Source organism: Protomyctophum bolini (genome assembly GCF_963924005.1).
Source record: "Protomyctophum bolini genome assembly, chromosome: 1".
NCBI lineage: Eukaryota > Metazoa > Chordata > Actinopteri > Myctophiformes > Myctophidae > Protomyctophum > Protomyctophum bolini.
Genome location: NC_137862.1, coordinates 23,097,036 through 23,114,699, shown reverse-complemented (window position 1 = coordinate 23,114,699; position 17,664 = coordinate 23,097,036). Strand labels below are relative to the sequence as shown.

The 17,664-nt window shown below is 44.2% G+C and overlaps 1 protein-coding gene across 1 annotated transcript in view; it reads left to right on the top strand.

The window, feature by feature from the left end:
- adamts18 (ADAM metallopeptidase with thrombospondin type 1 motif, 18) overlaps positions 1-17,664 on the top strand; it is a 78,235-nt gene that overhangs the window by 35,649 nt on the left and 24,922 nt on the right. The window contains exons 9-13 of the mRNA XM_080761574.1: positions 1,816-1,953; positions 2,233-2,386; positions 6,879-6,974; positions 9,400-9,548; positions 15,772-15,944. Of these exons, the coding sequence (XP_080617700.1) occupies positions 1,816-1,953; positions 2,233-2,386; positions 6,879-6,974; positions 9,400-9,548; positions 15,772-15,944 (710 nt within the window). The remainder of the gene's footprint in view (positions 1-1,815; positions 1,954-2,232; positions 2,387-6,878; positions 6,975-9,399; positions 9,549-15,771; positions 15,945-17,664) is intronic.

The following is a 17,664-nucleotide window of genomic DNA, read 5'->3' as shown; positions in this document are numbered from 1 at the left end:
AAAATAACCTGTAATCGTTTGATGTCTCAATGAGTTGAGTGGAATAAAGACAACAGGTGCCAGGGTAGCAATGACGTCCTCAGATGAACATACTGTATAGAATGCAGGCTAGAAGCTGTTAATCGTTGACAAATTTGAGTGGATGTAATTACTTAATGTATGACATCATATTGGAAGGGGAGGGGTTGAAAACATGCACCATAGTCTAGTGTTCATACAAGTGACAACACAATAAAACCCTCAATAACTCAAGAGGCCCCTTTTCCACCAAAATAACTTTGGTTCTAGAACTGGTTCCATTCTGGATTCTTTTACGGAACCGGCAGCCATTTTTTTTGTTAGGGAATTCATTTTCACTTGAACTGCCTTTTGACAAGAATTCTGATAGGCTGAGGACACTGCACACATACAGGCGGCCACTTACAGCTGTCACCCTCAGTGCAAGCAGATCGAGGGCCAACAGCATCAGAAAATATAATACTGTGTATATTGGGCCATCTTTGTTTGCATAGTATTACAATGACCTGAGCATTGCTCACAAGCCATGCCAACTCTTTTATTGTGGCAACTGAACACAACCATATAAACCAACTCAATAGTAATGGCCCTGGGGAATGGGAGGCGGGGGGGGGAGGGTGTGTGATCTGAACAAACAGACATACCGTCACCAAATCACATTTCAACCATAAGTCACTATGCAGGTGAACACCACGGCACTACACCACCACCAACCCAATGCATTCCCATGTTCACATAATGCCGTTCATATATTTATTTTTATCTCTGTCCCATTGTGTGTTCTACAGGTTCTCAAAGTGGGGTTCCTTGGTGGTGTGGGGTATCACAATCAGTGTAACCCTTTTATCCATATTTTATACAATTTACAATTTACAATTTAGGCATTTAGCAGACGCTCTTAATCCAGAGCGACTTACATTAAGCAAGAACAAAAAAGCATGGGTATACATCACATAAAAAACATTTATCATGAAACATGCGTAAGCTAAGAAAGTAACAGTGGAATATCTATAATGAAACTATACATATAAGCTATACATCTATACTACTATGCTATACATATGTACTATGACGTGCTATGACAATAGCACATACAATGCACTTATGCTGTCTACATAACATGCTATAAGACTGTATCAAATGCTATCTAAGTCTACAGAATTGCTATCTAAGGGGGTGGGGTAAGTGCTATGGGCCATGATGGAGTCTGAAAAGGTGGGTTTTCAGACTACGGCGGAAGATTGGGAGTGATGCTGCAGTTCTGACTGCAATGGGAAGTGCATTCCACAGTTTTGGAGCCAGAAGGGAGAAGAGTTTGGGACGTGTGGAGCGTTGTCCCAGCGTTTTTAGTGAGGGTACTTCCAGCTTCCCTGCGTTGGCTGATCTGAGTGAGCGGGAGGGTTTGTAGGGTTCGATCATACTTGCAAGATATGGGGGAGCCATACCTTTGGTTGCTTTGTATGCCAGCATCAGAGTTTTGTATTCTGTGCGGGCAGCGACCGGGAGCCAGTGGAGAGAACGGAGCATTGGCTATTAAAAAAGAGCAGATCTATACAACACATAGCACGTCCACGCTGCTTTTCTTTTGTTTTTCCTTATCTTCTGGGGGTCCCTGGCACAAAACATTTTCAAATGGGGGTCTGCTGCCAAATACATAATCAATTTGGGGGTCCCTGACATGAAAACGTCTGAAAACCACTGTTCTGTAGTTTTGGAACGACGATGTCAGTGAGCGGAACCCATGTGCCGTCATCATTAAGTTATGCTAAATGTTTTGCTAAATGTTTTGTTGTGCAGCTTTGGAATGATCCATGACGGTGAGGGGAACCCGTGCCGTAAGACAGAAGGTAACATCATGTCTCCCACTCTGGCGGGAAGCAATGGCGTCTTCTCCTGGTCTCCCTGCAGCAGACAATACCTCAGCCGCTTCCTGGGGTCAGTCTGCGTGTCTCACACACACACACACACTAAGGATGGGACCGTATGAAAATGACTTTTAATGACCATTATTGGGGCAAAGATAATTGTCATTAACTATATTATCGCGATAATCAAAATATTCTTAAAACTTAAAATGCCAACCCCAGCATTCCTATGCATGGGGGGAACGTTTTCAAAAATATTTTGGGCAAATCGCTGTGTGCACGGCATACACGCACGCACGCACGCACGCACACTGATGACTGATGAGGGTATGTTTGTTGTGTTATCCAGGACGGCCCAGGCGTCCTGCCTGGTGGACGAGCCCAAGCAGATCGGCCAGTACAAGTACCCCGAGCAGCTGCCTGGACAGCTGTACGATGCTCACACACAGTGCAAGTGGCAGTTTGGATCCAAAGCCAAACTCTGCAACCTGGACTTTGTCAAGGTGAGATACAGAATTTAGTTAGTAAAAAATAATAATAATAACTTTTACAATGAATGATAGAGTGGTTACTGTTAATGTAGAGTTGGACCATGTTATTAACTCATTAAGTCCTGAGGTTGATTCTAAAAACAGTTTTATTAAAAATGTTGCCACATTGGTGGTGCTCAAACGGTGCTCAAAGTATTTGGCCGCCAATCCCCATCTAAAAATATTTTGTTCCAGGGACACCCAGAAGCATAGATTTGAGGTAAAATATGTTCGCTTAAAAAAGAATTATCATAAATTTACCCCAAAAATACAAAAATATCAGTTCTACAACCTCATAGCATGGCACGAAGTGACGTGCTAACGGTGCTATGAGCTTGTATATCTGCTATTTTTGTATAAAATAATGGTTATACTGGTTCAAATCTAAAATGACAAATAAATAAAGAAAAATAAATAAAGAAAAAGAAAAAAAGGAACCAGAGGAACCAGATCCAACATTGAGGAACCGGAATCCTGCCAGATCGAATTTTGACACCTGTCAATAATCAGATCCGTAGACCAACCCCACACCCATGATTATATCAAAATACAAACTAGACCCACCCACCCTGTCAGTGTCAAATAACGGCCCCCATGTTCACCCAGTTACCTGTGAGCGCACTAAATAGCCTAAAGACAGTCACTGAATTTTAAGGTGTGTTAAATGCTTTTAACAAAATATTACAGCTTTCAACATTCAGTGGTCTGGTTTGTTCAGAACTCTGATCGCCAAGTGAAGAACGGAGGAGCAAGCTTGCATAGCCATGCGCGAGAACGTGCATACACTTGGTACGCACGTGTTGTTGTTCACATTGTCAGATGATTTTAATCTGTTTTTGTGAGTAAGTCAACTGAACGTCATGCTGTATTTAGTTGTACAAGGGATGTTGTTTGAACGGAAACGGTGCTGAGGGTGCTCTCTAATTTTCACAATAAAATGTTACTACGCGCGATTAGTTCAGTACCGCCGCGTCTGTCCCCATGAACTTATAAAAGCATATGTCGTTTTCTCCCGTCAAACCTCGGGTAGGATATTTGTGTTCATCAAACATTTTAATGAAGGCCCAAATTATATAAATTTTAAAAATATATAGGCCTGCCGCCTATAGGATAAATGTTAAAGGCAACCGTTAAGGAATCTGACCATTCGGAGGGAATCGTTACACAGAATAGTTTAACAATCCTAAGGGATCCCAACCCTAAACAGAAATGCAGTTGTTTCCACGCAACAAAAATGGCAGCAAAACTTTTAAAATCACATTTTATTTTTCAGTTCCCCTGAGAAACAGTCGTATAGCAGCTGAGAACCTTGGCAGCGTTCCTCCTCGGTTACGTTCCTTCCTTTACGTCCCTCCCTTGTAGCCAACAAACCCCCTAAAGGCTAATGGATAGAGTCCATTAATGAACCAGGGAATCACTATTGTCCACGCCTAGCCGCGTTCTTTAGCGCTAACGAGACGGGGGCGAAAAATTTGCACTTGATTAATTTGCATGGTCTCTGGTAGGACAAACCTATTGACTGGTCCCAACAGCCCACATTTAACCCTGCATTAAAAGTATTCAACCTATAGTGAAAGAAGGCCCCCACAAAGCCATGGCCTTCCATATAAGCCTTTTATTATAGGTGCATTCAGTAAGATGCACATTCACATGTAAATCCTCCTGTAGATTGCCATGGTGGGCTGTGTGCTGGGAAATAGACACGGCCTCTACGGAGGATTAGTACACATCACACACAGCCTGGCCTATTCACTGCTTTCGTAACGCATTGGGAAAGCATCCCTGCCATTTAGAATTGTAACTACTTTAACCATTAATACTTTGGCTATTCAATAGAACCAACTTGTATATCTGCTATTTTTTTATAGCCAATGTATAAAAGGATAAAGTGGTTACAATGATTGTGACGCGCTGTCTCTGAAGAGAGGAATGTCTCTCTTCAGCCTGACTTGAGGAACTATGGCTTTTTGAGGAAGCGAATGTCACAACACTAATGCCTGTCAGGCAGCTGCTTGGAATCAGTTGTCATACAGTAGAAAGAGGATGAAGACTCTCACATATTACACACATGCACATGCACACGCAAGCCCACACACACACACACACACACACACACACACACACACACACACACACACACACACACACACACACACACACACACACACACACACACACTCACACTCACTCACTCACTCACTCACTCACTCTCCATTCTGTCTCTCAGTTCAAATCAATTCAGTATGCTTTATGTGTGTGTGTGTGTGTGTGTGTGTGTGTGTGTGTGTGTGTGTGTGTGTGTGTGTGTGTGTGTGTGTGTGTGTGTGTGTCGTTAGACCAAATGTTTAAGACAAGCTTAAGGTGACCATTTAAAGAAAAGCTTACGCCATACAATGTTCTTCCCTCCAGACACTTGGCCGGTAAAACAATAATATAATACATATTCCATTATATATCGACGGGAAACGGAGACTCATTTTCAGCTTCACTCAGCTGATGGCTGCTCAGATGGTTGTGACGAGCGCTCGGGAAGGAGCATTTAGTCCTTAAGCCTCTTGCTCAGGGATTCTTTTGACACATAGACCGGGGCCTGGGAGGAGAACCAACAGCCTTCTGATTACCAGGCGGCCTTTCTGACCACTAAGCTATTAACTGGGATTAAGGTCTCTAACGGCCGGTTGATGTTTTGATCGGAGAATGTTCCGACATTTATCCCGAGTGGGTGAAGGCGACAGAGGTGGTCCATGTCATTCAACTGTGCCATGCAGCAGAGTGGGGGGTTGGCGGTTGGTGTGGTGAGCATACCGTCACTGTAGGCTGGGAACCTTGTATGTATGTCCAAAACTGTTACTCGGGAAATTGAAAAGAAAAATAATGCGTGTTCCAAATGGATCGAATATAGTTATTATTTAGTCACATGCTTCTATGTTCATTGGTTCAATAGAGAGGATTAGCATGGGCTTTACATCACAGAGGAAGAATGTATAATGTGCGTGCGTCCGTGTGCACACAGGGTTGAAGTCCAGGCATCACTGATTCAAATAGTAAGAGGACACTATGGCGAAGATGCTTTATAATGAGGTGTCAAAAATGATTTCACCTCATGATTTTATCTCATCGTGGAAACATTTGGTCAAATCATTCTCACCTGATCACAGCTGTGTCCCTTACTGTCTGTTAATCCCTGTTGACAATTCCACTGGAAGAGTGAGTGAGTGAGTGTGTGTGTGCACGTGCACTCCAGTGCACTACAGATTGAAGGCTTGTTTTGCTTGTTCAACTCGCAAAAAACTGGTCATTGGTCTATTTCTGTCCCAATTGGATTATGGTGATACCATTTATAGGTTTGCCTGCTCCTCCACCTTGGCCAAATTGGATCCCCTGTACCATGCTGCATTGAGATTCATAACAAACTCACCTTTCAGAACTGCACGTTGTATGCTGCAGTTGGTTGGTTCTCATTGACATCTCGCAGGCTGCAACATTGGCATATTTTCATTTATTATGCCATTCTGGGTGATCTGCCGTCTTACATTCCCTCCAAATTCGACTTGGTCCAAAATGGTCTCAACCTCAGGTCAAATGCTTTGTGTAGTACCAGCATTCAAATCCGAGGGGGGGGGGGAATGTCTGGCCTTCTTTGGCCCTTGGTCGTGGAACGACCTACAGTCCAGACTAAAATTGGCTTTGAAAGTTCCCTTGAGAGGTTCATCTTAGATGTACAGTCCAATATCTGCACATGTTTGGATTTGTACAGCCTATGTTCATGCCTATATATTTATTATCCCGGTTTAGATTTTGTATATTGTGTATTTTGCCCTGCTTGTAAAAGTTTAGGACTTTTGTGATTTGTTGTATTTATTTCATAGGTACTTTAAGGCGTATTATGGATGTTTTATTTGCTGTTACAAAATGTGACATTTATGATGTAGTATTGGCCAGTTCCCACTTGTAAAAGAGACGCAGTCTCAATGTGTTTTTACTGGTTAAATAAGAATCCAACCAATTCTTCACGTGTATACAGAGGATCTTGGTCAAATCTGTGCTTGACCAGAACTGTCTGTCTGGAATGTCAGAACAGGTCAGCTCCATATATGGAGATATAAGGGTTTGAGGTTTGAGGTCAGATGTAGAGTTGGTGGCCGGCTCCATATCTTCAGATCTAAGTGATGATCCAGTCTTCTCCATGTATTGTTATCCAGGGTTAGATGTGGTCAGTGATGTGATCTTCATATATTGAGATTACCATTAATGGTGGCATGACGTGTCACGAGGCGTGATGTCACGAGGCGTGACCATATATGGAGGTGTGATGTCACGAGGCGTGACCATATATGGAGGCTAACGGTAGATGCAGGTTTTCATAGCGACCTACAGTCGCAATAATGCAGTCTGCTGAATGCCTACATTTGTAACTCACCTTTGACAGACATCTCATCCTTGGTGTGCTTGCTTTGCTTCACAGGACATCTGTAAGTCACTGTGGTGTCACCGTACGGGACACCGATGTGAAACCAAGTTCATGCCCGCTGCAGAGGGGACTTCCTGTGGTCCTGATATGGTGAGTAACCATCTCGTTTGTTCTTTCTCTCATCAACAGAGAGTCACGGCGCATTGTGCTGCGACGCGCTTTGAGCTTGTTGATAGCTACTTTCGAATAGGGATTAAGGGGATTATAATGAGCAGATTGAGGGTACTTTGGATAACATGACCATATCGCTCACATGCAGTGTTTATTAACACCCGCAACGTTCAAACCCATCAACCAAATGTCCTGATCTATGTTATTAGCACCAATAGCTTAGCTGAAACATCTCATGGTTGTGGTAATGATTCAACGTCGGTCGTAAAATGACCGCATTGTCAGACACAGACAGGAGGATCAAAAGAGCAGCGCTCCTCTCCAAACGTTGAACTGTTTCCAGCTTGAAGCACCCAGGACGCTGTGCCAAAAAACACTGGGCGTCGGGAGAACTGAAGCGCTAGGAAGAGGAGCGCTCCAACACATTTATACCATAGATTCTATGGTTATTCTCTGCCATAGAACAATGGTTCTCAACCTTTTCAAGCCGTGATCCCATCATGTTGGCATCAAGTTGAGTTCAAACACTTCATCTCATCTCATCTCATCTGAATGCAGGTGTCTCTGTCTGCCTAATAAGCACAGATCCCACTAATTAAGGACGACACTGTGAGTGGCAGTGGTCATTGTCCTATTGTCCTTAAAGTGCTTTAAACATTACATTACATTTTTTACAAAACTGTCTTCAACACAAACAAACAAACAAAGAAACAAAAAAGTCTTTGTGTATGCACAGCCCCTAATTGTCCCTCATTTTGCTGCATGCATGGGGAGCGCCTGGAACCCCCTCAGGGACCCCTGGGATGCCCCCTTACCACACTTTGAGAAGCATTAAGGCTCTATTAATAGAGCAAACAGTGATGATACGAGGGTACAAGCTGGGGTGGGGGTCATAAAGGTTCTAATAATAGAGCACACAGTGATGGTAGGAGGGTATACGTGTGTGTGTGTGTGTGTGTGTGTGTGTGTGTGTGTGTGTGTATGTGTGTGTGTGTGTGTGTGTGTGGGTGTCAGAGGAAGAGCACAGTGTGCTCCAGTTGGTTTGTGCAACGGGCCTCTAAACATCAAAGCTTCTGTTTGTAGGAAAAGTACAATGCGGGGGGGGGGGGGGGGCAGTGTAGACGAGCGGTGAGTGAGTTTGAGCAGAGCTGAGTGGAGTGGAGCAACATACTGTAACTACAGCCTCTCCCTGTTCAACTCCACTGTCCCTGTTCTGACGCACGCACACACACGCATACACACGCGCACGCACGCACGCACACACACACACACACACACACACACACACACACACACACACACACACACACACACACACACACACACACAGCTGTGCGAGTGTTTGTCCATTGTTAAGTGTACCATAAGGACAAGACTGCTTTCCGTTTTGAAAGACCATATTGATGGAGCGAGAGAGACAGACAGACAGACAGACAGCGAGAGAGAAAGAGAGAGAGAGAGAGAGAGAGAGAGAGAGAGAGAGGAGAGAGAGAGAGAGAGAGAGAGAGAGAGAGGTGCTGATATGCGAGTGTATGTTACGATTTGGCTCAGACTGCTTCAGGTGTGGTGTGTGTGTGTGTGTGTGTGTGTGTGTGTGTGTGTGTGTGTGTGTGTGTGTGTGTGTGTGTGTGTGTGTGTGTGTGTGTGTGTGTGTGTGTGCGTGTGCGTGTGCGTGTGCGTGCGTGTGCGTGCATGGGGGAGGGGGTGGGGGGGGGGGGGGGGTCTGGGCTGAGGTCCAATGCAGGAACCTCAGGTCATTCAGCCATTCCCTGTACTGATGACAATAACACTACTTGTATTGTTTCTTTCCATTATTTTCCTTTCGTGTTCTCCCGTACAAACTCAGTAGAATCATACTATACTGTATACTATATCAGGTATAGACCAGTGGTTCCCAAAGTGGAGTCCATTTAGCTCCATTTGTATCCATTAAATGGGGGCCTGTGGACAAATGCATGTCAAACTTCAAGTCTAACAGGGTGAGAATCACTGCTAGATCCGTAAAAATGGTGGCTAATTTGTGTCAATTTGGGGGTCCTTGACATGAAAAAGTTTGGGAACCACTGGTATAGACTATAGAGAGTATGCACATATCAGCCAGGGGTATAGAGGCCGGTATCAGCCAGGGGTAGAGAGGCCGGTATCAGCCAGGGGTAGAGAGGCCGGTATCAGCCAGGGGTAGAGAGGCCGGTATCAGCCAGGGGTAGAGAGGCCGGTATCAGCCAGGGGTAGAGAGGCCGGTATCAGCCAGGGGTAGAGTGGGTGGTATCAGTAAAGTGCAAATACCTCAAAATTGTACTTAAGTGAACAGTACAGTACTTAAGTAAATGTACTTTCCACCACTGCAAGGAATTGAACTATGCTCACCTGTATTTCCGTTGTGTTCGGTTGTGTTCCTGTCCAGTGGTGTCGGAGGGGTCAGTGTGTCAAACATGGGGAGCACGGCCCCAAGGCGGTCCATGGCGACTGGTCAGCCTGGTCCCAGTGGTCCGAGTGTTCCAGAACCTGTGAGGGAGGGGTCATGTACCGAGAGCGTTCCTGCACCAGCCCCAGGTACACACCACACGCACGCACGAACTCACGCGTGCATGCGCATGCACAAACGCACACACACGTTGCTCACATTCACATAGGGGCGCTGCTAACCATTTGGTTGCCCTATGCATGATATGTTTATTTTAGTTCACTAAAGACATAAGGCCATATCACAAGTCAATTTATTATAGAAAATGTAATAACATGTTTAACCCTAGAACACTAAACCCAGTTCATGATTTTCAACCGGACAATTATATTTTTGGGTGGGTCTTTCAGTGCCTTCATGATGCTCAGTGACATCATAGAAGGTATTTTTGTTTCCCTGCCCACATCCCTGTTTTTTTCTTTTCTTTCTATAGGCAGGTGTTCGGGTGAAGAGTCATAGAGTGAAAACCCCATATGATAGGCCCTCCATGATATACATTTTTGTTTTTTTTGTATTGCTGTACTTATATTTTGATGAAGGGGCACGGTGGCACAGTCGGTAGTGCTGTCACCTCACAGCTAGAAGGTCCTGGGTTCGATTCCCGCTGTGGGCGCTGGGGGGGCGTGTTCTCTCCTCTGCGTCATCAGTGCCCATACCCGAGGCGCGGTTGGCAAAAGGGCCTTTCTGTGTGGAGTTTGCATGTTCTCCCCGTGTCCCCTAGGGTAAGAAACATGCAGTAATCCTGTTCTCTAAACTACCTCCCCCTGGCCAGCCAGGGCGCCTGATGGAGGGGAAAGGAACTGGTCGGAATAGCGTGTTCCTACCACGCGCTACGTCCGGCCGGGGAAACTCCCCCCCTTGTCAGGTGAAAAGAAGCAGCTTGGACTCTTCATGCATAGAAGGAAGCATGACGTAAATCCGCTGCCCCCCAGGTTGGCAGAGGAAGTGTAGCGCCCAGGATTACATTAGATAATTGACACTGGGTGAAGAAATGGGTTGCAAAATCGTATAAAAATGTGTATATATATATATATTAATGAGAAATATGTCTTATGTAATATATTACATTGAGTAAAATGTATCCGGTTTTAAGTGATTGTTTGACAAAAGTTAAGTTTAGTGTTCTAGGGTTAAATGTTCACTCATTCATAATCACTTTATACTGACATCAGGCTTGGGCTGTATAGTCTCTTTACCCCGTGTGCACCCGGCCAGGCCTGCGGTCCGTCGTACCACCCCGTCCCACCGGTCTCCTTAATCCTCGTTTGGAAGATCAAAGTCCCTCCTCTGTAGAAGTGGAGGTGGAGTACTCCTCATATGATGCATATTAGGAGCCACGATTAGCTGACGTTGCACCGTCTCTAATCCAGTTTAGCCGTCGTGTTCGCTTAACGTCTGTGGCGCCGAGTCACTCTTTGTAGCTGCCTGGCCGTGGTCTGATGCCACTGCAAGCGGTTTGCAAGGTCAGTGGAGAGACGGTAGGACGAGATGACAGAGTTCAGTGGAATGTTGACTCCTCCTGCCCCTCACAGAAGCCCTTGGTGTAAGCAGTGTCAAACAGCTGTGATTGTGGAATTGTGATTTGAGTTTGTGGTTTTGCATGGGGGCTGTTTTGTGGGTCTCAAACACCGTTTACAAAGCGAGGTAAACGTACATCGAATGCAGAGAGACGGTGTAGTGCAGTGGTTCCCGAACGTCTTAGCTGGTATAGAGTGGGGGGAAAGGAAGAAGCCAAGTGTAGAGTCCCCTGGGGGACCCCCAGCCAATGAACTATGTAGGGTTCAAAGTGGTTAAATATTTGACACTCGAGTCATGCTGCAGCCACAGGCTCATGAGAATAACAGTTTGTTCATGTTTGACATTTTGGTCGGGGCTCCTGTGCTCCTAATCTGAGAAGAACACCATGGATTAGCCTCAATCCACGCCGATTAAACCCCTCCGACACAGATCAGACACATGAGGCTCACACTTTAAAATCTATACTATGTCATCTTTTACTGCACGGAGATGTTCATGTGCACCATACAGTATTGGTAGTTATAGTGTAGAGTGCATGCACAACATAGAGCAGTAGAGCATGTATTTCTATACTGTAGAAGCGATATCAATGTCAAACCTCAGTCAACCACTGAACCACAAAAGAATTTGTTTAGAAATATGGCAATCTATTTGTAGAAAAAATCTCTGTCGGGTGGAAACCCCATTATGTCCAAAACAGTCAGTGAAATTGTCTAAGCTTTCAAAACGCAAATCGCTTCTTGATTGCAGATCTGTCACTTTGATGCTTTTGTGTGACACTGTAGTATGATCAATAGTATGATCAAGTAGGTAGGGCATTCATTTTATGAAAACGATATCTTGTTTTACATTTTTGCCTCTAGTGACATGCCCAAAATGAGGATGCCATGCAGGGTTCAAGTAGTTAAGTAAAGAACTGGAATTCAGACCCCCCTATACACGCACGCACGCACGCACGCACGCACGCACGCACGCACGCACGCACGCACGGCTAGACTCCAGCCCCCCCCTCCCCCCAGGTGGACCACCTGCCGGATCAAACGCAGTCAACCTAATCCTTCCAAACAAGACCTGGGAGATTAAGGTTCAACGTCTTGACCTGGTTTTGTGGAGTGGGGAGAGATTTTTGTCGTCCAGTTAATTTGAGGAGGGGTTACAGCCCCAGATGATCAGATAGCTCCCTGACCTCTCTCCAGCACGCTCGTAAAGACTCTTTATTGGGGTGAAGCCCTCAGCCCGTATGTGTGTGTCTGTGTCTGTGTCTGTGTGTGTGTCTGTGTGTGTGTGTGTGTGTGTGTGTGTGTGTGTGTGCGTGCGTGTGTGTGTGTGTCGGCAGAAACCTTGTGTCTCCAGTGGTGGAAAAAGTACTACCAATACTGCAATATAGAAAAACGGAGTACAACGTACAAAGGAATTGCCTTCAAAATGTACTTAAAGTAGCCGACCAAAAGTACTCATTATGCAGTAATGAGTACTTGAAATGTATAGCCTACAATTCTTTTAAAAATAGTTGATCTACAAGCATTTCATTTGCTACATAAAAAACACAACAATTTTCTTTCTTTAAAAAGAATAACTATTCTTCATATAGGGCTACAACATTTACAAAAATAGACATTGTGAGGACCGTTTTCTTGACCGTTTTGGGGTTAGGTTTGGCATTAAGCATTTAGAGTTTAGGTTTAGGGTTTGGGGTTAGGGATTTAGTCCAGTAAATTAAGTAAAGAAATCCTCTCAGGTTGGACAAAATTGGATTATTTTGTTTCTCAACTGATTCTGACAGGACATTAGGTCTACTAGCCAGGATAAAAAATCTACCCTAATCTGCTCACTGCTAATACCCTAAATTTGCCTTAATCCAAGATGGCCCAGAGGGTATGCGTATGCTTAAAGTGAATGGCACATCGAGTGGCAAATCGAGTGGCAAAGCAACATACAAAGTGAGTTTAACGTTGTTTAATGCAATCAGATAGGACTTTTCTGTTTGGATGCATGGGTTGTCAAGGCCAGAAAGTAGTTTTTTGCCACTCAGTAGGCATTCCTGCATAATTTCCGGGTTTGATGATGATGTCACACGCATACCCTCTATTCTGATAACCTATTGTAAGGCAATATTTTTTTAATTTCATTATGCTTTAAGTATCATGTGACGTGTCAAACTAGGGGATTTTCATCATTCTGAATCCATTCCAAACACTAGTTTTGCACAAAAAACACTCCTTGGACAAAATCTTGCCATAGCCACTTGCCCAAATGTCCCCATGTGCTGACCTCATCACATTTGTGAAGACGGCTATGGCCGTTTTTAGCCCAAGGAGTGATTTCTGTGCAAAACTAATGCTTGGAATGGATTCAGAATGATGAAAAACCCCTAGTTTGACACGTCACATGATACTTAAAGCATAATGAAGGAGATTAGGGTAGATTTTTTATCCTGGCTAGTAGACCTAATGTCCTGTCAGAATCAGGTGAGAAACAAAATAATCCAATTTTGTCCAACCTCTGCTATTTAATTATTGGACTAATTTAGAAATCCGGGAACCTATTGGCAAAACAAAGGATAAACAGTGCCGTCTTTTAGTTGACGTGAGTCAACAGTCTATCTCTAGAGACTATAGGCATTTAGAGGTTAGGTTTAGGGTTAGGGGGTTAGAGTGTTCCCTGCCTTGCCACGATGTCACACACCGGAAATGTGCCGATCGACAAGCTCACATGTGGCTATTTCCGGCTATGTTCAGCTACTTTTAATGCTTGTGAAATGTTGATGTTGAAGTATAGCAATACAAACGTGCGTGCGTGCGTGCGTGCGTGCGTGCGTGCGTGCGTGCGTGCGTGCGTGCGTGCGTGTGTGCGTGCAAGCGTATGTGCGTGCGTGCATGCATGCGTGGAGAGGTAGAGAGGAATGGAGAACAGGTGACTGAAGGAAGTGGAACGCTAGACTAGACGGGTCACGTTGACCTCTGGCCCTCAAACCTCTGTCGCCGGGCAGATTTACTCGACCCCCGGGACACCCAGGGAGCAGGAGAAACTAGAGCGTTATACACAGGGGAGTGCTAGACAAAGGGGGAGAGAGCCATTTAAACAAGATCTCTGTCTTGTTTTGGATTTAGACATGGCGTTATAAGCTGACGACAAATGAAGAGTGATGTCGTGAGAGAACAGAACAGAACACAATAGAGCAGGGGTCGGTCTTCAACGTTTTTCAGACAAAGGACCCATTATCTGAGACAAAGATGAAGCAGCGACCCCCGCTAGGCCGCTACATATGATATCAAATTGTGTTGCATGGCTTTGTGGAGTTTAACAACACTATCATCAGTGTTTGTGTCATGGTTTTTGTTTTGTTGTATTAATATCTTGGGTTCATGTTTTCTGTGTCAGCCATTTAACCACTTAAACCCAACCCAACCCTTGACCTTTGAATTTGGAGTTGGTCTGCTCTATTTTCCTCTACACCAAAGATAGATTGGCTATTTTCTGTGAATGGGGATGAATAGGGAATAATCATATTTGTGGCACTCGGTGTGGCACTCGGGTGGCACAAATATATATTTGTTTATAGGACAGCTAGTTGTTCTGCTCTGTGTTGTGGCAAGGACCCTGTCATAGTGAAGTGACGGAGGGCCTATCTTAAGCAGTCTACCATATGGACCGTCTCTGTCCTAATAGGATGTATAGGACCAATGACACCCCAGGCCCAGGTCATCTGTCTCTGGCAAAGCCTGGCAGGATCTCTGAAGAGAGCAGACTTAACGCTTTGACACCTTGAATTGAGCTTTACTAAGAACTACTTACTACAACTACACATTTGTCTGCATGGTCTTGGTCATACACATCTGCAATTGTCATACTGTACATATCTAGGTTAAGTGCTAAGGGGTGAGGTTGAGTCTGAAGAGGTGAGTCTGAAGAGGTGAGTCTTCAGATTGCGACGGAAATTTTGGAGTGATTCTGCAGTTCTAAGTGCAACGGGGAGTTTGTGCTAGAGCTCTTCACGGGTCCAGATCTGTGTTTTACCATAATCACTCAGACTCTGGTACTTGAGTAAATGTACTTAGTTATACATTATACCACTGGAGGTAACTGATATGCCCATTGTAAGTTCTGTTCACTTTGTTTCATTCCGTTCATGTTCATTTTGGCATGTCTGCACATTGCATTACATATGCACATACATTTAGTAACGACACTTGGAATAGGACTGTGAAATGTGTCATCCTAATTATGTGCAGACTGCTCAACCATCTGCATCGTTCGCAGCTCTCTGCAGGAGAGAAGGATTGATCTGCTGTGCATTGATTGATCTGCGGTCCGATCCATGTACTGAGTTACATGGATTCAAGTTGCCACCACTGATTTCAGTCATTTGGATTCAGCATGTATTTCATGGAATCATGTCCCAGTTCAATCTGAACTGGGAAAAATGCTTTCTGCTATGATGCTCCAATTTCATGGAACAATCTACAAACCGCGCAAAAAATGTTTGCACCAATATCCTATAGACAATTTAATAACCTGCTCTTAGATCTCCCTACATCATTATATAACAGTTTTTAACGTACAAGTTTTCTGTTATGGTCTTGTTTAGTTCTCCATGTGTTTTATATTTGTATGTGTCTTAATTGTTGATTTTTGTGTGTAATCTTGACAGCATTGCAAAATCAATCAATCAATCAATCAATCAATCAATCACAACACAGTTTGCGCTTGTAGACTAGGAAACACGGGCCACAAGCCAGTGTTTGGGAAACAAGTGATAAGGGGGACGACTCAATCTCCATCTTCCATCTCCAGGCCGCAGAACAACGGTAGATTCTGCCCCGGCTCCAGCCGTCTCAACCAGCTGTGTAACACCAGACCGTGCCCCACGGAAGCAGTGGACTTCAGGTCGCAGCAGTGTGCAGAGTACAACAGCAAACCCTTCAGGGGCTGGTACTACAAGTGGAAACCCTACACCAAAGTGGATGGTATGTCACAAACTGCACTTCTGTACAACCATCACATACTTCTCAAACAAAATCATGTACTTGTGTGGTCATTTCAAGATTGAGACAAATGTTTTTATATATATATAATTATATATAATATATATATAGTATAAAGCACATTTAAAACAACCCTCATCGAAGAGCACAGGTCAGGACTCAGGAGTACAGGTCAGGAGGTGCTGTGCACAAACAAGTTTGTTGAGAAAGTACTTTTTCTCTTTACTTGAATTGTGAATTGTGAGCGAGAACGTGGGAGTCTATCCCCGTCACAATGCTCTAGAAATGGGAGATGGAACTGATGGATTGTGGAGCTCCCAGTACTGCACGACTTGCTGCACCCAAGCCGTGCTATACTCAGCACATACACTTAGTTGGCGGTGTCTAGAATCGTACCCATGACCCAAAGGCCTGATGAGCTCTACAGACTGAGCTACCTTGCTACCTGAGTACAGTTGTCGAGCAATAACAAGTTCAAGTAATCTTCTTAACAAAGACTTTTTTTCCCATGGTGCCGCAGACCACCATGGTGGCCTAAATTGTGGTCAGTCAGTCAGTCAGTCAGTCAGTCAGTCAGTCAGCTCACTCACTCACTCACTCACTCACTCACTCACTCACTCACTCACTCACTCACTCACTCACTCTAGGTGGACGGTATCAAGGTCAAGGTAAACTTTATTGTCCACAAGGGAAATTTGTCTTGGGCTTTCACCCCTGCTGCAGCCACACACAAAACATTAATGGAAAACAAAATACATAACAGAGGGAGACACAACTGTGCACACATAGTGTGAATAATCTACCTCTTATTCTAAAAACTCCTTCTAAACCTGAAATCTGGAAAAACAATTACAACAAAAAGCATACAGTGTAAAGTAATTGTAATTCAGGGATGCCCGGATGCCGTTGGATGAAAACGTTTTCATTTGTGTGGTGCTGTGTCATAGTTCCAACGGTTCATTATTCCGACATGGTCACGTGGTCTGACTCGCCGCAATATTAACCCTATCCCAAACTGCACGTGAAGCCACGTAGTCGAAGTAATGCAGTCCCCATTCGTGTATAGCCGTCTTTTAAACAACAAGCACCTCCATAAAAGGTTTCCACAAACCACCATAACACACAAGCAAAGACATGTGACTAAACGCATCACTGTTTACACGACTCACTTCCACACAGTAAACATTTGAATTGCATATTGTAGTTCAGGACAGGCTTTTTCTTGCATCCCAGGCAGCATCATAGCATTTCTGTAGACTTAGATAGCATTTGATACAGACTTATAGCATGTTATGTAGACAGCACTAGAATTGCATTGTATATAGTCATAGCACGCCATAGTACATATGTATAGCATAGTAGTATATATGTATAGTTTATATGTATAGTTTCATTATATAGATATTCCACTGTTACTTTCTTAGCTTACGCATGTTTCATGATAAATGCTTTTATGTGATGTATTCCCATGCTTTTGTTCTTGCTTAATGTAAATCGCTCTGGATTAAGAGCGTCTGCTAAATAAATGCCTAAATTGTAAATTGTAAATTGCATCATCTGAACCCAATCTGATTATCATGTGTCTTTATGGTGCCAGCAGTGTTGCCAGATTCTGCGAGAGAAACAAGCGGCCAGGCAAAGAGCCCAAAAGAAGCAACTATTTTGCATACATGCTCTCACATGCACGCACGCACGCACGCAC